This window comes from Barbus barbus (genome assembly GCF_936440315.1).
Source record: "Barbus barbus genome assembly, chromosome: 42".
Taxonomy (NCBI): Eukaryota; Metazoa; Chordata; class Actinopteri; order Cypriniformes; family Cyprinidae; genus Barbus; species Barbus barbus.
This window is the reverse complement of record NC_136720.1, coordinates 12,098,265-12,121,197: the sequence shown is the minus strand read 5'-3', so window position 1 is coordinate 12,121,197 and position 22,933 is coordinate 12,098,265. Positions and strand designations below refer to the sequence as shown.

Here is a 22,933-nt window from a genome sequence, read left to right as displayed (position 1 = left end):
GAATACAAAACACCTCCCTCCCGCCTATTCACAGAGCTCTTCGTACAAGACCCATCAAAGCCGCACTCCTCCACTAACAGCCTTCTTCCTGTATTCAAAGCCCTGTTAAAACCAAACAGCTCAGCCCCACAGACAGCAAAGCTTAAAGCAGTCGGCGTTTAACCACAGTCAAAGCTGAACATTAGTGCCTTCGCTTGCCGAATTTGTCAGCACAGAAAAAGTTCTTCTCCCCCACAGTTAATGACTCATTAAGTCTTTTGAGTTGTTCAGGCTTTGATATTTTTATCACAAAGTGAGTTTGAAGTTTGGGTTTGTGCACAGATATTCTGCTTGATGATGGCTACGAAAGCAATCTACGCAAAGAGGGCAGAAGTGTCCGTATAGTGGTCTCCATCAACAGCGACTCCAACAAAACCAAGGTATAGAGTGACTTTAAAAAGTCTGTTTTAATTTCAGTAGCTATTTTGACATACAAACAATACCTTATAAGCATTATTTCATATCCTCTCATCACCTTAGGCTATGCAGAAGAAGGTGTATCTGATTGGCTCCATTGGCGTCAGCGGCAAGACTAAGTGGGATGTTTTGGACGGTGTAATACGACGCTTGTTTAAGGTGCCAGTTTAGCCTCTTGCTAAATTAGAGGTATATTTCAGGTGGCATATTTCAGATCTAACAGATTAATTTGCTTGCATTTAGGAGTATGTGTTCCGCGTGGATCCATTGACCAGTTTGGGCCTGAATTCGGATAGTATAGTGTGCTACAGGATGGGGGACGTGGTCCGATCTCATGCCACTGAGGTTCCTGAACTCTTGCCGTGTGGATATCTGGTGGGCGACAACAACGTCATCACAGTCAGTCTCAAAGGTGAGGAACCTCAGAAGGTTCTTGTAGAGTCCCTATAAGAGGTCAAACGTGCTTCAAAGATTTGAAGCAAGTGTCTTTTTGTTTATGCAGGTGTGAAGGAGGGTAGCATTGATGACCTGGTGTTTGACACACTGATTCCTAAACCCATCATTCAACGCTACTTAAACCTGCTGATGGAGCACCGTAGAATTATCCTGTCTGGTCCCAGTGGAACCGGTAAATCTTACCTAGCCACTAAACTAGCTTACTACATCATCTCCAAGATTGGTCAAGAGGTGACCGACACTAACCTGGCTAGCTTCAATGTGGACCAGAAATCCAGCAAGGTACATATTTCCAGTCTGGGATACGGGTCTTAATAAATCATTTTAAAGTGTGCTGCTAGTGGAAACAAATGGAATTGCAAAAATAAGTGTTTAAAATTAAGGTTTTGCATACATTTCCCCCATCTGCTACTGGTTGAACCAACAATCCCACCTCAAACTCACGCCATCCATCAATGTTGCTGATATATTAATTATAAAATAGTATTTAAGTAGCACTAGTAGCAATAAGTAGCAATAGTACTTAATGTCCTTTTGCTTTGCTTTAAGCAGGATCTTCGGCAGTACCTTTCAAGTCTGGCGGAGCAGTGCAACACAGAGGAGTGTGAGATCGAGCTGCCCTCCGTAGTTATTCTGGATAACCTCCATCATATTGGCTCCCTTAGTGACATCTTTAATGGATTCCTCAACTGCAAATATCATAAGTGGTGAATATTCCTGTTATTATCCAAATTTTTAGACCTTTTTTTACATATTTATTTAGATTATTTAGGCAATGAAGTACGAGAGACCTGCTATACTGTCTATATTAGCTACCATTCAAAGGTCTGTGGTCAATAAGATTTTATATTGACATTGTTTAGATTTTTCAAAAAGACGTTAATAATAATGTTTCAAAAGTTGTCTGTTGCAAATAAATGCTGTTCTTTTGAACATTCTGTTCATCAAAGAATCCCCCAAAAATATCATGGTTTCCACAAACATATTAAGCAATTCAGCTCTTTTCAACATTGATAATTATATGAAATGTTTCTTGAGCACCAGATCAACATAATTATATTAGCATAGAGCATTTCCGACACTAAAGACTGGAGAAGTGGCTGCTAAATATTCAGCTTTTACATCATATGAATACATTTTAAAATTTCACAATATTACAGTATTTTTGATCAAATAAGCACAGTCTTGTTCACTCTTAGAAATAAAGGTGCTTCATGATGCCACAGAAGAACCTTTTTTGTCCATAAATGGTTCCATAAAGAACATTTCAAATCTGAGGAACCTTTCTGTTTCACAAAGAAAGAAGAAAGTATTATAAAAAAGGTAAGAAAGAGATGGTTATTTAAAGAACCTTTGACTAAATGGTTCTTTGTGGAACCAAAAATGGTTCTTCTATGGCATCGCTGTGAAGAACCTCTTAAGCACCTTTATTTTTAAGTGTTAAACACAGACTCCCTTTTGGTTACTACCTAATAATAGTAAAATGGACATACGTTTTTCCACACAATTTTAAATTGGTTTAAAATTAAAAGATTGTTAATTCGTGTATTTGAATTAACCGTCATGCATTTACGTTTTATTGACAAGTCAGCATCCAATACTGGAACCGCAGAATGACACCCATTATTGTGGATTTTCCTTGTCTATCAAACTGATCAAATATAAATGAATTACATTTAATAATATGCAACTGTCCCTTTCACAGCCCGTATGTCATAGGAACTATGAACCAGGGTGTGTCCTCATCTCCAAACCTGGAGCTGCATCACAACTTCAGGTACGGTGCTCAGATATTTTACATGTCAATGTAGCACATAGAGACAAACAGCATCTGATGATTGTTATTATAGCCTCTCGCCACATGGGGGCCATAATTGATCATATTTTACCTTTGTCGCTTACACATATACAGTACAAAAAACACATACACACTCTGATCTTTCGAGTCATGTTCTCAGTGTAATATCAGACCTTCTTTCCCTCAGGTGGGTGCTATGTGCCAATCACACTGAGCCAGTGAAGGGCTTCCTGGGCCGATTCCTGAGAAGAAAGCTGATTGAAATTGAGATTGATAAAAACATGCGCAGTAACGACCTCATCAAAATCATCGACTGGATTCCTAAAACCTGGCAACACCTCAATTCCTTCTTAGAGGCACACAGCTCGTCAGACGTCACTATCGGTAATACACACAACACATAAGCCACATTTGAGCTGGTTATTCTGCACAGAACAGAGGTGAGATATTTAATCTGTCACTTGCAGGTCCTCGGCTGTTTCTGTCCTGTCCGATGGACGCGGACGGCTCACGTGTGTGGTTTACTGACCTGTGGAACTATTCTCTGGTGCCATATCTACTGGAAGCAGTGCGAGAAGGACTGCAGGTGCACATGCCGCCACACACTCTCATGTATTGGTGTTTTTTCTCTCAGTTTTGTAGCTAAAACTTTTTGTTATCTGCTTGACTCATTGCTCCAGTTGTATGGTAAGAGGGCGGCATGGGAGGACCCATCCAAATGGGTGATTGATACGTACCCCTGGAGCTCCGCCTCCCTGCAGCATGAAGGCCAGTCACTGCTGCAGCTGCGACCGGAGGACGTGGGCTATGATGGCTACATCTCCTCTAAAGACGGAGCCGCCTCCAAACAAGTCTCTCAGAGCGACACAGAGGGAGACCCACTGGTAAAGATAGTGTGTGTGTGTGTGTGTGTGTGTGTGTGTGTGTGTGAGAGAGAGAGAGAGTCCAGCCCTCTCCTACCCTCCTGTGGACATCACTGTACTATAAGAGTCTGAATATGAACGCTATGATATTAATGTCCTCTAGGTGGCACCACTTAGATATTTAGCACAAGCAGTGGGACTTATTCATGAATCATGACACATGGGCAGAGCAAATGTATTTGTATGTAACTTGTTGCATTCAGTGAAATTGAATTCAATTTATGTGAGAATGGACTTGTACACAGAAATTTGTTCTGCTAGTTTTTCATGAATAAGACCCAGTGTCAAAAAAATATTCTCAACACATTTTTATATTAGTGTTAATTATTAATCATTGGAATAATGTGATAATAATAACTTTGACTTCCTGGAGTCAATGGCACACTAAAAGGCTTTTTAAACAAACGTTATTGTGCCATCTCATCTTGCTGTCTCCTCTCATGTCTTTTTTTTCTGAGAACAGACGTTCAGAGATTATAAGGTGACAGAACTGCTGTTGTTTGTTTAAATATCAGTGATTAGTTTGATCTAATCGAGTCTGATAGCGCTTGTGTTTATAGATTAAAGGATTTTAATTTTGTAGTGTTTTTCTCTATTGTCTCTGTGTGAATGTTGAGGTACAAACATTTCGTCTGTCTGTGTTTTATCCAGTGTTTGTCTTTTTGTTACACTTTATATTTACATTCCAGATGTGTTTAAATAGCCATTGATGTGAATTTGTGAAGGAGCTTTTGTAAACACAATCAGTTTCGAGCTTTGTGGCTGTGTTTTTGAACATCACTGATGTGGTTGTGTGAGTTCATTTGCTGCACAACTGAAGTACTGTGTTGTTTGTTTGTTTGTTTAGCACAGAATATCATTGGGGAATGTTGCATTTCAGAGTAACTTGTTACACTGCATGTGCCCTCAAGAACATTTAATGTTACATTTTGTGGAACGTGTGGAAGGTGTGGTCACATTTATCATTGTTTGGCAAATGTTTGCAGGCAAAATTGGTTTTAAAAGTCATTTAATTTCATCAATGCGAATATATGCAAGTGTGAATTTTGCATTTGGGGAAAAAAAATCCCACACAGATTTCTCAACAGGTTCAAGTTGGTTACATAAATTCACAATGTTGACCTTGGTTTGAAAGTGACTTCATACATTGCTACACTATTAATAATTAATAATAATAATTAATAATAAGTGACCTTTTTTTTGCCTGTGAAATTCAGCTGAAAATTTGCTAATGTGACTGCATCTGAACATTCTGGCTACTCATGTTTTGGTATTCTTCCAGTCTGTTTTTTTCCAGAACATTAGAACAAGTCCTGGATATTCTTTTTTTTATATATATATAGTTTGCAACATTTAGTTGCATTGTTTACAATGATATACAGTGGGATGCGAAAGTTTGGGAACCCCTTGCAGAATCTGTGAAAATGTGGATAATTTTACCAAAATAAGAGAGATCATACAAAATGCATGTTATTTTTTATTTAGTACTGTCCTGAGTAAGATATTTTCCATAAAAGATGTTTACATATAGTCCACAAGACAAAAAAAATTGCTGAAATTATTAAAATAACCACATTCAAAAGTTTGGGAACCCTTGGTTCTTAATACTGTGTGTGGTTACCTGGATGATCTACGACTGTTTTTTTGTTTTGTGATGGTTGTTCATGAGTCCCTTGTTTGTTCTGAACAGTTCAACTGAGCACTGTTCTTCAGAAAAATCCTCCAGGTCCTGCAGAATCTTCAGTTTTCCAGCATCTTTTGCATATTTGAACCCTTTCCAGCAGTAACTGTATGATTTTGAGATCCACCTTTTCACACTGAGCATAATTGAGGGACTCAAACACAACAATTAAAAAAAGGTTCAAACATTCACTGATGCTCCTGAAGGAAACACGATGCATTAAGAGCCGGGGGGTGAAAACTTTTGAACAGAATGAAGATGTCCAAATTTTTCTTATTTTGTTGAAATATCATATTTTTCCATTTAGTACTGCCCTTCTGACGCGACAGAAGATACTTGCATGTTTCCTGGAAGACAAATGAAGTACAATTTACCTTGATCTTCAAATTCAGAACGTTTTCACCCCCGGCTCTTAATGCATCGTGTTTCCTTCAGGAACATCAGTGAATGTTTGAATCTTTTTTTAATTGTTGTGTTTGAGTCCCTCAAGTGTCCTCAGCGTGAAAAGATGGATCTCAAAATCATACAGTCACTGCTGAAAAGGGTTCAAATATGCAAAAGATGCTGGAAAACTGAAGATTCTGCAGGACCTGGAGGATTTTTCTGAAGAACAGTGCTCAGTTGAACTGTTCAGAACAAACAAGGGACTCAAACACAACCATCACAAAACAAAAAAAAACAGTCGTAGATCATCCAGGTAACCACACACAGTATTAAGAACCAAGGGTTCCCAAACTTTTGAATGTGGTTATTTTAATAATTTCAGCTATTTTTTTTGTCTTGTGGACTATATGTAAACATATTTTATGTAAAATATCTTACTCAGGACAGTACTAAATAAAATATAACATGCATTTTGTATGATCTCTCTTACTTTGGTAAAATTATCCACCTTTTCACAGATTCTGCAAGGGGTTCCCAAACTTTCTATCCCCACTGTAGTGATCTAGAAGACAAATGACTTTTTTCATTCTATTTGTAAGTAAATAAATAGAGAGGTATGTTACCTATTGGAGAAGGTGAAAATTTAAAACAATGCATTACATACAGTACATCTTACTCTTGAAACATAACTTACATACATTTGTTACTTGTAACATGTAACGCTGACTGTTACCCCCTGTTGAGTAACATCTTCTGCATATATTTTTCCTTTTCTGTCAATCAGATGAATATGCTAATGAGGCTACAGGAAGCTGCTAACTACTCCAGCGCCCAGAGCTGTGACAGCGACAGCGCCAGTCACCACGACGACCTGCTGGACTCCTCATTGGAGTCTGCCCTCTAGGCCCCGCCCCATTAGAAGAAGTCTTCTGATTGGTTTAAAAGCAGAGCAAAGGGCCCACATGACTTGTGCTTATGAAACAGGCTAATGAAACGCCTGACACCTTCGGTGGTAAAAGGATGCAGAGTCCAGGATACGGCGAATGAAAAGGTGCTGGTGGCACACACGACACTGGCGAAAAGTGTGTGTGCCACCAAAAAGAATTTGTTGGAGGTGTTCCTTTAGTTAAACATGTTTACAGAGGCAAGTGTTTATTTTAAATTCACTGAGGTGCAAAAAACTAAAGGGCAACATTCTGAATTCTGACCTCAGTCGATAAACTGGTGCTGCCGTGGTGCCAAAACCAACACGTGGTTTACACTCATCTCGCCAGCACCATTCATGAAACGCCTCTAGCCACAAGCACAAATGTGCAACGTGTCATTACCGCTACTGTGAAATCATACGCAAATTTGCAAATCTCCACCACTCGTTTCACTGCCAAGCGTTTAGTGACCTACAGCACCCCTGCAACACACCATTCCATGCAGTAGTCTTTCGTTTGACCCCACAGTCGTTTGCATAGTTCTTTCTCTTCCGCTTGTAGGAGAGTGTACCAGCTTTGTGAAAAAGGCCAGAAATGGTGCTTTCTTGCTGCCTTAAATGTGCTGAGCTCCGAAGACATTTAAATGTGGTGCCACTGTCCTTTTCCGCAGAAATGATGGCGTTGGACAGAACCGATCAAACCTTTTACTAAAGATGCCACGTCCACATATTTTATTTTTGTTACAATTAGTGTAAAACACGGCATTATAAAGTTCCAAATGTATAAAAGTAAAAAAGATCTTTATGTAATCCCAGTTGAGCTGGGATCACTTGAATCGAGAGCACAAATCCGACGTGTTGCTTTGCTAGCATGCCGTTTTTACTTTGCTATATGTGTGTGTACTTGCACGCGGAAACGTTTTTGGCTCCCGTGCGCCAGTGTTCGTGTAGTCGAAGTTCATTCATCCTTTCTTTTGTTTGCTACATGGGTTTTGCACAGTTGAAAAGGTGATTGTAAATATCCAAGTCTTGCACAGCCTCTTTAAGATGCACTCTGCCCGGTCGGTATTGCGTTTCTGCTCTTCTAGTCTAGCATTACGCTCTCGTGATTTACAGAGAAAAAAAAAAAAAAGCAAACCAGCAACCTGTCCAAACCGTATATGTCTTGTAATGACTGGTTATTATACAGAGCTCTAAACTGTACAGTGAGAGGTGAAGTGTTTTTCAATTTCAGAAAACTTTAGTGTCAGTTTACTGTTCAAGGGCGTAAAATCATTCAAAGCGATTCACTGTTTTATCTTCGCAATGCATCAGAGCCCAACCATATCTAACTTGCATAACACTGTTACACTTCCTGTCCTGCGGCTTTCAGAGACACTGGTCCCTTTGGACGTAAACCTCACTTAAAGACCCCATGAATGTTTTATTGTAGAACCCGACTGCCGAAAATAGCCATTCTAAAGAGCATCTGATTGGACGGAAATGTGTATGCATCCTTAAATGCAGGATAATGTTTATGAAAGATAAATACTGTACATTTTAAATATGTATATCTGCTTAAAGTATTTTTGTCAACTTTTAAGAGTACAAGAACATATAAATGACCTCAAAACTAATAGGCAGACAAAAAGCCACAAAACTCTTCATTTTAAATTCATGGGATTTTATTTTATCATCGCACTAGATGACAAAATCAAATCAAGCGGCATATATTTTGCAAACAAATATTTCACAAAGATTGTGACGTTTTTAAATAACGAACCATTACAGTGTTCAAAATGATTAGAGGACACTTTCTGATCGTCAAACTTAGATGAAACTAAACCTGTGGTTACTTTGCTCAACTACTAAATTAACAGGAGACAAAGTTGAAGGTTTAACATAATTTGTTATGAAGATGCGACTTGGATTTGGTGTTTTGCATTCTAATGTAATGATACAGTATTCAAGTTTGACTAAAGTGTCTGAATACTTAGCGCTACTATAAATCACTAACAATTAATCAAACATTTTAAACCGATTACCCAATTTACTATGAAAGACTTTTCATTGGATCATATTTTAAGAGTTTGCACATGTTTACAGTAAATGAATCTCTGTTTGCTTGATGTACATAGGCAGGAGATACAAGGTGTTTCATACAAGGTGCTAAAGGTGAATCATTGAAAAGCTTTGCGTCTTATACGATCAAGCCTTTACCACATCCAGCTTCACCTTCTGACACAAACTACTTGTCGCAAAGTAACTCATCCTCACTGCCACAGTTTTACAGGCTTTAACCTTCGAGTCTTTCCAATCTACCTTTTTGTTGATTCAGGAAACTGCTTCTTTTTAATTCCTCAGCACTACAGCGGTGCTATGTATTAACCTCCAAACTCTGTGACTCTGTGCCTGATGCTTTGCTTGTCAACCATTGTTCAGTGTAAAACTACTCAACAGAAACATTTCTAAGAAGTTCAGTAAAGGTTTCCAACTGCCTAATGGTCCCTAACCTCAAACACAAATAGTGATTGTCCACGGTACATCAGAAATCGTCTTTTCATTTTCTTCATGTTATTGCAAACACATCTCTCGGTGAGCGCATTACGTTGAACTACTTTGAAAATGTTTCTTTTCAGGTGGAACATTTGTTGGTAGATGTTTTATATTTTGTACATTTGTAAGTAACATATCATGTAAATAGAAAGAGACCACAATTTTGTAGTCTTTGTAAAGCCCTAATAAATGGTATTTGGTGTCACCTGAGCATTGAGTGTTGATTCATTATTTATATATTTATCAAAATGATTTTCTAATTATGTTTTGTCTTTTTTTCTTTTTAATCTATGTTTTATATGTTATATTTTGTGTGGCAAAGTACTATTCAGTTTTACCAATAAATGATTCACTCATGAACCTTGTTGTGCCCTCTTGTGGTTCTGGAAGTAATAGCTTCCAGTGCTGTGGCCTGGCCTTATTCTATAATATAATTATAAATAAATATATATATATAATTAATTACAATGTGTTAGACCAGATAGCACTGCTTTAGACTTGTGATGAGCTGAGGTTTCAGGGTGTCTGATTTGCAATAACCCTACTGCATGCATTAAGAATTAAATATTTAAAATAAACACATTTTTAGATTGCAATGCAATGTTTGTAGGGTCTTTTTTAGGTTGCCAAGCTTCTGAAATTGCATACTATCTTAATAGAATATGTAATTACATTGCAGCCTTTACAGTATATTCTTTATGGAAAGTACACTCTATAAAGAATGAATGTGTGTGAATGTTCAAGTTCAAGTTGAGCTTTATTGTCATTCCGCTACATGTGGGGACATACAGTGGAACGAAATACATAAATACAGACATACAACAATGAAGTAAAAAACACTATAAACCTATACACAACTAACCTACTGACAGATTTTAACTAAGTATACTATATATAATTATTTACCCTATACAAACTAAAAAATAAAAGATAAAAAATACAAACTATATGAATGCTTCACATAAATATTTACCCTATACAAACAAAAAAATAAAATATAAAAAATATAAACTATACGAATGCTTCACAAATGCTGTACATGTGCAAGGAGAAACATTTTGAGTCAAGCAGCTGGTTGGGAAACAGTGCAGGATGATTTGTAGTGCATGAGCATGTAAACACATATATTGCTGAGTCTTTTGTGGGATTGTGTACACGCAGCAGTGTGTGTAAAGTGTCTAGTGCACATAGAGGAGAGAGTGTTACTACAGGTGGTTTGTACAGGCCCACTCACCTGTGTGTAGCACACTTCGAATTGCACAAAAAAAGTTCATACAGTTTTTTCTTTGGTGTGGTAAGGTTGGGGGGGGGGGTGTTTGGGGTGAGAGGGGTATGGGGGGGGCTGTTGAGCAGTCTGGCGGAGCTGGCTCTGATGCTCCGTTACCATCTTCCTGATGGTAGGAGCTGGAAGAGACTGTGGGAGGGATGGGTGGAGTCCTTCAGGATGCTGTTGGTTTTGCTGGAGCATCGTGTAAGGAAAATGTCCAGGATGGAGGGGAGAGGGGCACCGATGATCTTTGCAGCTGTGTTCACTGTCCGCTGGAGGGTCTTGCGGTCAGCAGCACTGCAGTTCCCATACCACACAGTGATGCAGCTGGTCAGCACACTCTCAATGGTGCCTCTGTAGAATGTGGTGAGGATGGGTGGAGGGAGACTTGCTCTTTTCAGCCGGCGGAGAAAGTGTAGGTGCTGTTGTGCCCTTTTTGGAGAGTGACATGGTGTTGGTGGTCCAGGTGAGGTCCTCTGTGATGTGGACCCCCAGGAATTTAGTGCTGCTGACTCTATCCACAGTCGAGCTGTCGATGGTCAGTGGGGGGTGGTCAACGGAGTTTCTTCTGAAGTCCATCACAACCTCCTTTGTCTTCTCCACATTGAGGGACAGATTGTTAGTGCCACACCATTCAGCCAGGTGTGCCACTTTCTCTCTCTAGTGCGTTTCATCTTTGTTGCTGATTTGATGATGATGTGGTTGGAGCTGAACTTGGCAGTACAGTCATGGGTCAGCAGTGTGAAGAGCAGCGGGCTGAGCACACAGCCTTGTGGGGCACCTGTGCTCAGTGTGGTAGTGCTCGAGGTGATGTGGCCGAGGTTTAGTTTATTTATGAGCTGTTATGGGATTATTGTGTTGAATGCCGAGCTGAAGTCAATGAACAGCATTCTAACATAGGAGTCTTTATTTTCTAGGTGGGTAAGAGCCAGGTGGAGGGTGGAGGAAATTGCATCGTCCGTAGAGCGGTTTGGATGGTATGCAAACTGGAGTGGGTTGAGTGTGTTGGGGAGGCTGGTTTTGATGTTGTGCATGACTAGCCTCTCAAAGCACTTCATCATGATTAGAGTCAGTGCTATGGGACGGTAGTCATTGAGACAGGACACAGGTGATTTCTTTGGTACCGGTATGATTGTTGTGGATTTGAGACATGTGGAGACGACTGTCTGGCTCAGCGAGGTGTTGAAGATATCTGTTAGGACATCTGTCAGCTGTGCAGCACAGTCTCTCAGAACACGGCCAGGTATGTTGTCTGGACCCACAGCCTTGCGTGGGTTAATCCTAGATAGGGTCTTCCTTATGTCGGCTGAAGACAGACAGAGCGCCCGGTCGTTGGGAGGTGTGGGCAGTTTTTGTGCAGGTGTGTCATTCTGCATTTCAAACCGTGAATAAAAGTGGTTGAGTGCATTGGGGAGGGATGTGTCATCATCAGAGGCCTGTGGCGGGGGCTTGTAGTCAGTGATGGTCTGAATGGCTTGCCACAGGTTCCGTGTGTCTCTGCTGTCTGTGAAGTGATTGTTGATTTTTTGAGCATATGACCATTTTGCATTTTTGATGCCACAGGACAGATTGGCTCTTGCTGTTTTGAGGACTGCTTTATCTCCTGATCTGAATGCTTCATCTCTGGTCTTTAGCAGCCCACGAACCTCTGCTGTCATCCATGACTTCTGGTTTGCACGTGTGGTGATGGTCTTGGTGACTGTCACATCATCAGTGCACTTTTTGATGTAAGCAGTCTCAGTTTCAGTGTACTCATGCAGGTCTGTGTGGTTGTTGTAGGTAGCTGCCTCTTTAAACATGTTCCAGTCTGTGCACTGAAAGCAGTCCTGTAGTGCTGAGGTGGCATTGTCTGGCCATACCGTGATGAGTTTTTGATCATAGATGTGTTTTGGATTGATTTCCTTGCGAGTTAGCGGTAATTTTACACTATTTGGAGACAAACAGATGACATTAAAAGACATAAAAGCACCGTCTTTGGGACCCGGAGCAGCCGCTGCGCCTGATCGCGCCGCCATCTTGAGTCAGAATGTACGGCATTTGATGCGACCTATGCGCTGTAAAAAATCTAAAGTTGAGAAAACTTCAAAGTTTAAGGAAACCAGCTTCAGCTTAGTTGTCTCAACTTGTTGTTGGAGATTGAGTTTTCTCAACATTTTGTTGTATACACTGAAAACTCAAAACTCTCCTGAAGCTGGTCGCCTTAAACTTTGAAGTTTTCTCAACTTTTGCTTGTTTACAGTATGACATAATTTGTGTCGCTTCACTCCAATTAACAAATCCCCTATCGTGGCTTCATCTAGTCAAGTCTCCATAGGATGTGCACTTCAGAATATCTCTATTTTGCCTAATTTGGACATCCTGCTCCTTTCACATACTTTTTTAGTAAGGAAGTAAGGAAGTATCCATATTAGGTTGAATTCTTCATGGTGCATTACTATGCATGGTTGCTAATGAATGAATCAAACAATCAATAAATGTTTCAGATGATCTGCGGAAATAATGCTGGCATAATTGACCTCTGTGTGATCTGTAGTCTGACAGGCACGTCCGCAATAGATGACTGCATTACTACACAAGTGCTAATAAAGATGTTGTCTCGTTTTGTCCTTGTGGTGTATTACTACCACACTTTATTCAATTAGGTGTCCTTTAATGAAACTTGTGAAGGTGTTTATTCTCTTCAAATTGAATCAGTGTCTTGCTTTGTCAGAGCAGGAACAATCAGAGGCTTTTTCCTAGAAACCCAAGCGATGACCTTAAATATCAAAGTTCTCCTCTGGCCAAACGAACCAGCAGTTAAATTCCAACTGCAGCAAAGTCAGATTGTAAGGGCTCAACTGGTTCCAGTGGTCTTTTACCGATGGCTGTCTAAGTGGCGGGCTCCTCACTGGGGATCTGTCTGGGGCTCATCTAGGTGTCCTGGTCTCCGCTGACGTTCAAGGCTGTAGAGGTCGTCTCTGTGTGCTGATCCACCATCTGATCTGGATATGAACTGGATCTGGTGACTGCAGTGGCCATATGGGCTGATACGGATTTTTTTACCAACGGAGGCACAAGAGCTTAGCCCTCCCCTTCTCGTGACATCAGTACAAACAAGCAAGTAGAAATGTCTTAGCCAAGAGCAAGGTGTCCGCTTAGTTTCCGGATTGTACACTGCTGAAGAAGTGATGAAAAACTTGAGAGTGAGCTGTGTAGGGTTGATTGATGTTCTCTGTTCTTTGCAGCATCACCCTGAGCTTCAATCTCTCTGGGCTTTCATTTGTCAGATAATTAATGGCTTATCAGTGTCTAATTTCATAATAGCTAATTATTGATCTGCATGAGTTGGCATTGTAATTGAAATGAGGCTGGAACATTGTGTCTCAGAGTGCTGGGAAAAGAGACGACCTCACAGTGAATCATTCTCTCTGGTTCACAAAAGACGTCAGTAGATTTGTCCCCTCTGGCAGATGAAGAATTTGCAGTAGATTAAAACTCTCGTTATGTTGATGACATGAGGTGATTTGATTAGTGAGAAGATTTTACCTGCTTACCTCAAATAGACTTCACAGTGCGCTGAAAAACAATTCCCATCAGCAAAACACAAAACACCTGTTTTTGGAAAAACAATTTCTTGTTATAACAAATCGGTACTTTGTCAAAATAAGCTAAAGAAAAAAAAAGTTTATGCATCAAGGAATAACAAACCATCAGATTCAAAAGCGTAAGATAATTATTATAAATTATTCAGGCTCTATCTATTGAACTTTCACCACAGCCAGACAAAAATTTCTGCAGTGCTAACAAAACTATTTTTTCATATCATGCATGTATTAAATGTCCTAGGCATTTTGTTTTTTGGTGTTGCGATGTCAAGTTTCTATCAAGCACAATAAATAAACATGAAGACAAAAAAGTTAAATATGGAATGAAAACCTTCAGTATGAAGACTGACATGAAATGTTATTAAAAAGTGTATTTTAATTACATAATTTGAATTGTCATCTTATTTCGGGACATCAGGACATAGTAGTCAGAATACTTATAATATTTAGGTCCTTAATATTTATATTTCTGTTTTGTTCAATTTTAAAGTGATTCTAGTGATCATCTCTGATATATGTGAACATGTTCTTTTAAAAACTACTTGAAGATAAAGTTAAGTGAATCAGTGATCTTTGGGGGGGGGGAAATAAATACAAATAGTAATAATAATTTAAAAAAATGCTCATGATCACGACTTTACTGTGTGTTAAGCTAATCAAATGCAAAATAAATCAAGAACATTTCAAATCCCTCATTTTCAGTGGGCTGTGAGTCATAGAGGTCAGTTGCTAATAATTATATTCTACAAAGACCAATGAGATCATCTAAAATGAAAAACAGCATGCAGAGTTGCAGTGTTGCATGAGAACGACAAAGTTTTCCCCATTAAAAAAAAAAAAAAAAAAACTTTTTTTCAGAAATAATAAAAAGTGCCTTTGTGTGGCATAATGAGGTAAATTATAGCTTGAGCGGTTGGTGAAAATTACAGGGTGTCAGTCATTTCTGTGAGTTGCTCTTAAACACCCACATTAATTATATCGGCTTCACATCAGTCAAGCTTTTATCAGGTGGGTGTCTGAAAATCCTGCTTATTGAATACAATGTTTCAGCGGAAATAGATTTTTGTGGCTTGTTTTTGTAATAGGCTATTCACTGTAGAAAATTTAGTACAGTGTTAAAATTTAGTTGTCTCTACACTTCGGAAGTTTGAGGTCTGTAATCCCATCCTGAGCTGAGAGATGCTTTTCTACACTAAAGACAAACAAAACTCTGAGACTCCAAAGTGCATAGACTGTAGAGTGGTGAACCGGCCTCAAACAGGCAGATCCAGCCCTCCAATGCTTGGTTGGGAACATGTATAAAGGTTGATATGTGAAGTGTGCTGCTGTCAGGCAGGCCTGTTCAGTATTTGCACAAATTCAGGTCAAAGACATTATACACAGCATGTGATCTCTGACTTCATCACATACTTGTATATCTTCTGATGGTCTCAGAGGAGCTCCGAACTCAAGAGGAGAGATAAGATGGGTGAGAATCTGGATGGAAAGATAAGGTCCCCTAAAATCCTCATGGAGGTTATTTTTATAGAACTTTTAGAATGCACTTGTAGCCCACATGTTAAATTAGAATTTGCAATGAAATCTGATATCTTGAAACAATTTCTTTGGCACATTAGCAGGATTATAGTGTGAGCCAAGCAACATTACTGATGTAAAGAGGTCACAGGAGTATGTTTTTACAATAATTTACAGTGGCTTCAAACACAGCTCAACAAATCATAATCTAGGGCCTAACTATCCTTTTAAAGAAAAGGATATCCATAAAGAATGTTTTAGAACTTTGAAAATGATGTAAAATTAGGATGGGATATTTAAGATTCTGCATATATCACTTATCCACTAATCAAATAAACAAATGTGATCTCATCACAGGTCTGTTTTTTTTATCTTCCCTGCATGATTCCCTTGTATTAAAGAAAATAGCAAACACAATTGTACAGTAAGTAATAATTACAATAAAGAAAATAAAATATATTTTTTTTTACTATTTGGACTATTTTACTTTTCAGACTAGTGGAAAGAAAACATCCAAAATACACATTTAAGTGATTTAAGTGTGTATTACACTTTATTATCTGTAGATTTCAATTCAATCAAAACTATAATACATATTGAGTCAGAATTAGTTTTTTTTCTCCCAGAAATCTCTATGTCAATAACACTTACGTAACCCAAATTTTACAGATTAATTCCTGTTTATATTTTGAATGGTTTTAAATGAGAACGTTTTCTATATAAAGGGGTGGTCAGATAAAACAGAGTTTAATTATTATAGTTATAGATTACTTACTGGTGTCATACAGGCTAAAATAAGCGTGATAAACAGTTAAAACTGAATTTAATCATGCAAATAATTCTAGTTTAATATGATTTAAAATCAGAGCGATTCACGAATGAATCACTCTGTTGAGTCAATTCCTTTTAATAAATCGGTCAAACGAGTCTGAATCGGTTCGCGATTCAGGTTCAGTCTGAATCATTCTAACAGCTCACGCGCGCCTTTTAATCGTATTGAGCGCTTTGTTTCAGGAATTAACATGTCAACGAACGACTTTAAAAGACAGAAAACACGAAACGCGCTAGACAAAGTGGAAATTCACCTAGAATACACTGAAATCAAACCTGTAGAAGTGGCATATCGTTTGTCGGCGTTTAAAAGGAGTTTATGAAGTCAACACCTGCACGTGCAGCTTGTGAACGACACACCTCAGGTAAACAAGTAGCCTACATTAAAACGTGTAAAATGCCAAAAAGTACTTGGACATTACTGGTGCCGTGGTAGTACCATGGTATTCTTTGAAGTACCCGAGTCCCATAAATATTATAGGTAGCATAATTGTTAGTATTCTATCTTAATGTTAGTGCTTTATCACATATACCAGTTAGAAATCAAATATATAACCAGTGAGTCCCACATACTTGTGAATCCTCCAAACCATCAGCACCCATTATTAAAGCAACCCACGGGAATCTTCACGCAATACCTTGTAGCCTTATTGACTAAAGGCTTAACGGATTCTCTGTATCCATCATGCTCTCCTGCCTGTAAGCGATCATCTCCCCTCCATGTTTAGCCAATGAGATGTGCTGGAGAGATGAGCCGAATGGCTTCCCACCCCATAATTTTCTGCCAGAGCCTCAGCTCCATTTCCAGTGCACAAAAGAAACTATTAGAGCCTAGAACCTGCACAGGGTGCAGTGCTGAAAAGGAAGAAGTAGTGAGTGCAGAGAGAGTGAGAAAGGAACGACTGGAGGTCTGGCTCAGGTCACCTTCATAGATTGAAGGGGATGAGAGTCACCTGGGCCCATATGCAACAGAAATCTCAGAGTGAGAGCGCTGACGTGGCATCAGCTCCCTGCTGTCCATAAGATCAGCATTTCAGATTTCTGCATTTACACAAATTTACATGAAAAGTCACTTTTATTTCTCCCAACTCTAGTGCCAAAAAGTTTATTGGTATATTGGAAATCTACCATGTTAATACAATGCTTCTGGGCATATAATGTAACTAACATAACATCACATATCTTAAAGGTCACCTTAAACATTGAGGCAGCTCAAGGAGGATTTGGCATAGGTTGCTCTCTAATCACACATCCTCTTCATTGGAAGAAATCAGCAATCAAGAGAAAACACAGAGGAATTCATGTCATATAATCATTATTTGAGATAATTGCACCTAGGCCAGTGTAAATGCAGTGACACGCCTCTTTACATGAAAAAGCTTCATGACCTGCAAAGTGCTTGAATGGGCCATTATGTTAGTCAAGGTTTCTTACAGCAAAACAGTCATAAATTAGTTTTTTTTTTACTTGACCATGTTTCAACCTGTCTTCCTACCTTTTGCTGTCTTCTAAGACTTTAAATATGTAAATGCATTAGTCATGACTCATACACCTTTTCCAATACAATTTTGTCTCTTCTGTGGGCACCTGGAGGTGTCAGACTGAATGAAACTCAATTATAGTCAAAATCAGAGGTATCCAACCACCTGAGGCTTATCTGAACAGCTGAACAGAAATACATCTTGTTTGGTAGCCTTGGCGTTTATTAGCATTTATTTATAAGTGATTTTAATTATACATTGATTCATTTTACTTTTTTTTATTAATTAGCACTGAAAAAAGAATAAGAGAGGTAGGAAATATGGTAATTTACAGTAGTGATGAGTTTTCATAAAATGCTAAGTAATTGGGGAAGCAGTTATTGACCTTTGAACTTTCCTGACCTTTCTACTCAGTCTTACTCATAAATATTACATTAGTGTTTGTTTAGAAGAGTAATTTTTTCTTTGAGGGCCACTTATAAAGCTACTCAAAGTTGTTGTGGCAAGAACAGTTATAACTTAGTTTTTAAAGGGGTCATCGGATGTGAAATGCACTTTTACATGTTGTTTGAAGATAAATGTGTGTTGGCAGTGTGTACACAACCACCCTATAATGATAAAGATCCACCCAGTGTTTTTTTTTAATCTACTAAAAACATTACCCCTTTCTCAAATCAAGCTGTTCTCAGCTTCATGTGACGTCACACACAGGCCTCTCCCACGATAGTTGATTGACAGTAGCGTTTCAGCACAGACTGGACTGGTGTGCCCCCGATCTACCTAAATGCGTCTATGTTCGTGCAAATCATTCGTTATCCAGCCTCACCTACAGAAGAACTGAGTATACGTTTGTTTTTTGTTTTTTAATTAATCTTCGCAAATCGCCTTTCCTAATAACGTGCTGGTTAGCAAGTTTCATGATGAATGCGGCTAAAGTTTACCGTCTCTCAGAGAGCGGTTCGGAAGAGAGGGGCGGGGTGAGCAGAGCTCATTTGCATTTAAAGCGGCATGCAAGTAAACAGCTTGCTCTGAAAAGAGCTGTTTTTGACAAGGTAAAAAGGGTGTTGTTTTACACTACCATTTTTGACTGCCATTATTTTTTGGCATTTTTTTAGCACTTATTGTGACAGGATAGATCAGAATTGACAGGAAGTGAAGCGGGAAAGAGAGAAAGGGGCGGGATCGGGAAAGGTCCTTGAGTTTGGATTCGAACAGGAGACGTCCGTAGTGCCACAAGGCTATTGGCGCCGACTACCATTGAGAAATTTGAACTAAAGTATGTTATATACTTTTCATGAAGACCCTAAAGAATCAAATCAAATATCCGATAACCCCTTTAACAACCTTTTTTTTCTGACCCTTAAGATTAAATGTAGTAAATGTGTGTAAATGTAATTAAGATTACATTTTTTGGTGATATGTTTTTAAAAAATTACAGTTTGCATTTGAAATGATCAACAATGCTTTTGTCTGCTCACAGATGATCAGGGATCTTCAAACACTAATTTCTAATGCCGGGATGCTTCAGACAATTATGCAGAGTGTTTGGTGCTGCACACAACCAGAAACTACTGAAGGTTTGATGACATTTCCTATGCTTTTCACTTATATTGTATAACATTTTTGGGGGGGTTATTAAGAATAATAGTGTCTTTATTGCGATTTCTGCCTCAATATGACTGAGTTGGTGTAATTTTGTGAATGTGTGCATTCATGTGTAGGGCATGTACTGCATTCTAAAATACGAAACTGTTCTTTCACCGTCTATCGATGCTGACCAGCTACGACTTCTGGGGCTGCTCAAAATTCGATAGTCCTTTCATTCTGACATATGTCATAATACATAAGAAACATTTTATAATACATAAGAAATGATACTACTTCCATTTAATTGCAAAAAACTTGACAAAAAACAATCTTCTCAAGGCATTGTTGTCAAGAGACAAGATACAAGATACGTTGTCTATAGGCTTTTTCAATAGTAAGTTTGTCTTTTTGTGGTATGACAGATTGAATAAAGACCAAGATATATAGAGACTGCAAAATAAACGTTGCCCTTTCTGATCTTTCAGTTTACGCTAATATTTTGTGCAATCTAATATTTAATGCAAACTCAACAACATCATTTTGTTCATACTTGAAGTGCGAAAACCTTTCTGTTTCTTTAGTACGATGATCATATTCACTGTTTAGAATGACACCTAGTGGGTACAAAGTAATATTACAAAACTTTTGCTCGGTGCATTTTCTTTATTTGTCCTGTTATGCTGCATGGCAAGGTTCCCATGTGATGTGCAATTCTGTTTATTTTCATAAATGTTCTTTTTGTACTGTAAAATAGTTTTAAATTAGAAAAGCATCCTCAGGATGTGTCCTTTTCAATGTCATTAAGTAAAATAGAGGCTACACTAAGTAACATTGAGAATCAGGAAGAGATTGAAATGGAAAATTCTGCGCAGTTTATGCAAATTTGTAGCTATATAAAAAATATGCATTTGTCTCCTCAGTCTTTAAGAGGCGTCCGATAACATGAGACTGAAAAATTAAATACAATAAACAAATAAACAAATGCAATTATTACGCTCATAGACACAACTGTCCAGTGTATCAACACACTGAAAAATTTGTGAAGAAATGCGTCAAAGTATAAAATGGAGAAAATTGCATCTCCATAAATATGCAATAACCTGCATAGCCAAAACATCAAGCATGCTGAAATCAATGGAGGATACATAATTTTGAGAAAATGAGGCATGGGAGTGGACACAACAAAATGTAAATAGCCTAATAATATCACAAGCACAGTAGACCAGGTACAGCTTCCTGAAAGATGCATTAAAGAGTTTGTGTTATACAGTGCACTGAATCTATTTTATACATATACAACAAACAAATGGGGCTTCATTCTCTGTTATAAAACGTGCTGGAGAAGTTTTGTTCTTACTGTTCTGCATGCAGCACTGAAGGACTAAGCATTATGCCAATCTGTAATGCACAAAGTGCTAAATGCAGATTGGTCTACAAATGGCTAACATGAACATTTATTGCTAGGCTGCAGGCTACTCAAAGTTCACTGTTAAGGCAAAATTGAATCAAAAGCTCAATATAAATGTCTTTTTTTTTTGCTTAAGCCCAAACAGGATAATACTCAGGTTGCCTATGTGTGTTGGTCTCTGCTGATTATGGAATTGCACTTTTGTTTTTCTCACTCTCTCTAACCGAAGGTGTGCCCTGAGTCCCATGGCCTGCATGGCACATACGTTTAGTGGATATACAGTCATGTGAAAAAGTTAGGACACTCTATTGAATGACATAATAATAAAAAAAAAATCTTGTCCTTGGCAGGTCTTCAAATTTGGAATGTAAAACCGTGTCATTATTTATTTAAAGTGCATATTGCAGGTAAAATAAAATTTCAAATCAATATATAACCAAATATATAAATGCAGGATTTGAAAATGTTTTACAAGATGAGAGGGCACAAATTTAGAAGAAAAAGTGACGGTTTCCTTGACAGGTCCCAAAAAGCATTTTTTTTTCAACATCACGTCACATTACGTCACATAAGGGAGTCGTGTGCCGCCGTCTGCTTTGAGCGGGCGCGAGTAGTCAGTGTGTTTTCGGTAGTTATTTTTATTTCAATTTATCATCGTCATGGTAAATTATTGTGTTTGTAGAGGTTGCACAAACTCCAACTTGTCAGGACATCGAGTCCACAGGTTTCCACAGGTTTCCTAACAAGAAATAGGACGTTATCTACCGGGCCTCTGTGCATTTGTGCAGCTGAAGAGACAGGACTTCACTAATGCATATGCTTCAAACAACGTGGTGTGCAATTTAGCGATCACTTTACACTGGAGGATTATCATCCCAGCGATATGAGTTCCACATGGGATGCCGAAGCAAGAACCTAGTGAGACTCAGAGCTGATGTACACAGCAGCTTCATTGGGAGACAATATGGTCACGCATCCGTCAGAGATGCAACTTGACGAAAACGTGAACTGTGCACCGTAAGTCTTGTTTTTCTTTTTATATTTGTTAACTACCAAGTCAGTGAACATAATTATTTAAATGATACAACAAGATGTTTATAAGTTGTTGTAAAGCCTTTTCTATCTAAAAAAAACAAAAAACATGGCAGCATGGTTTAGGTTTGCAAAGTTTCATCTTAATAAACCATAAGACTTCTAGAACGATGTCCTTTGAACAGATGAGAACAGAGCGGAGATGTTTGGCTATAATGCACAGTGCCACATTTGGTGAAAACCTAAAAACCAATAGCCTCGTTTTTGTGTGCCGATACACAGCGCAACTGTGCTTGGGGCAACCCGAATTTGATTCCTGTCTAGAGGTCCTTTGCTGATCCTTGCCGTCTCTTTCCCCTAATGCCTCGTAGACCTCATTATGACTGAAATCATGTGGTGAGAGCTGTGCATAAACAAATGCACAGCTTTCATCGCATCTTCGGCCTCAATAAACTGGAGCAACGTCGTAAAGAAGAGTGGGCCAAAATGATGTGATAAACTCATACAGAAACTTATTACTTCAAGTTATTGCTGCTAAAAGGGAATCTACAGGCAACTGAATCATAGGGGGCCGGTGTCCTAACTTTGTCACACATGGCTTTTCCATTTTGGCTTTATTTTTGTTAAATAAATAATGACATAGTGTGATATTGATGTTGTTCATAAGGTTTTATTTTCCACATTTTAACCTGCCGAGGACCAGGGCTGCATTTCCCGAAACCTTCTTAATGCTACATCGTTCTTTTTGTGAACAATTATTTTTTGTTTTATTTAAAGGCAAACTTAAGCACACGAAAAAACAAAAACAAAAAACATACAGTGATACAAAAACTACACATCAAAAAGAAGAAACGAAAGGACTCAAAAAGAAAAAAAAGAAAAAAACATGCACCGAGTGCACCCCGTGTGTCACGAATCTGGTTCGTGGCCTTCCGTCTGACTGCCACAAGAGGTCGCCTCTCACCACACTGACTCATTGACTCACACCACACATAACACTGGACTACAGTTCCCATCATCACTGATGACACACACACAGCTGAATGCACTGATTACACAGCTGAAGCCAA

The 22,933-nt window shown here is 38.6% G+C and overlaps 1 protein-coding gene across 1 annotated transcript in view; it reads left to right on the top strand.

Moving 5' to 3' along the window:
* Positions 1 to 9,367, top strand: part of LOC306861254 (neuron navigator 3-like) — a 155,303-nt gene extending 145,936 nt beyond the window's left edge. The window contains exons 32-41 of the mRNA XM_079403433.1: positions 322 to 419; positions 520 to 615; positions 700 to 868; positions 959 to 1,194; positions 1,465 to 1,619; positions 2,618 to 2,689; positions 2,898 to 3,094; positions 3,178 to 3,296; positions 3,391 to 3,594; positions 6,483 to 9,367. Coding sequence (XP_079259559.1) covers positions 322 to 419; positions 520 to 615; positions 700 to 868; positions 959 to 1,194; positions 1,465 to 1,619; positions 2,618 to 2,689; positions 2,898 to 3,094; positions 3,178 to 3,296; positions 3,391 to 3,594; positions 6,483 to 6,602 — 1,466 coding nt within the window. The 3' untranslated portion in view covers positions 6,603 to 9,367. The remainder of the gene's footprint in view (positions 1 to 321; positions 420 to 519; positions 616 to 699; positions 869 to 958; positions 1,195 to 1,464; positions 1,620 to 2,617; positions 2,690 to 2,897; positions 3,095 to 3,177; positions 3,297 to 3,390; positions 3,595 to 6,482) is intronic.
* The last annotated feature ends 13,566 nt before the right edge of the window (positions 9,368 to 22,933 follow it).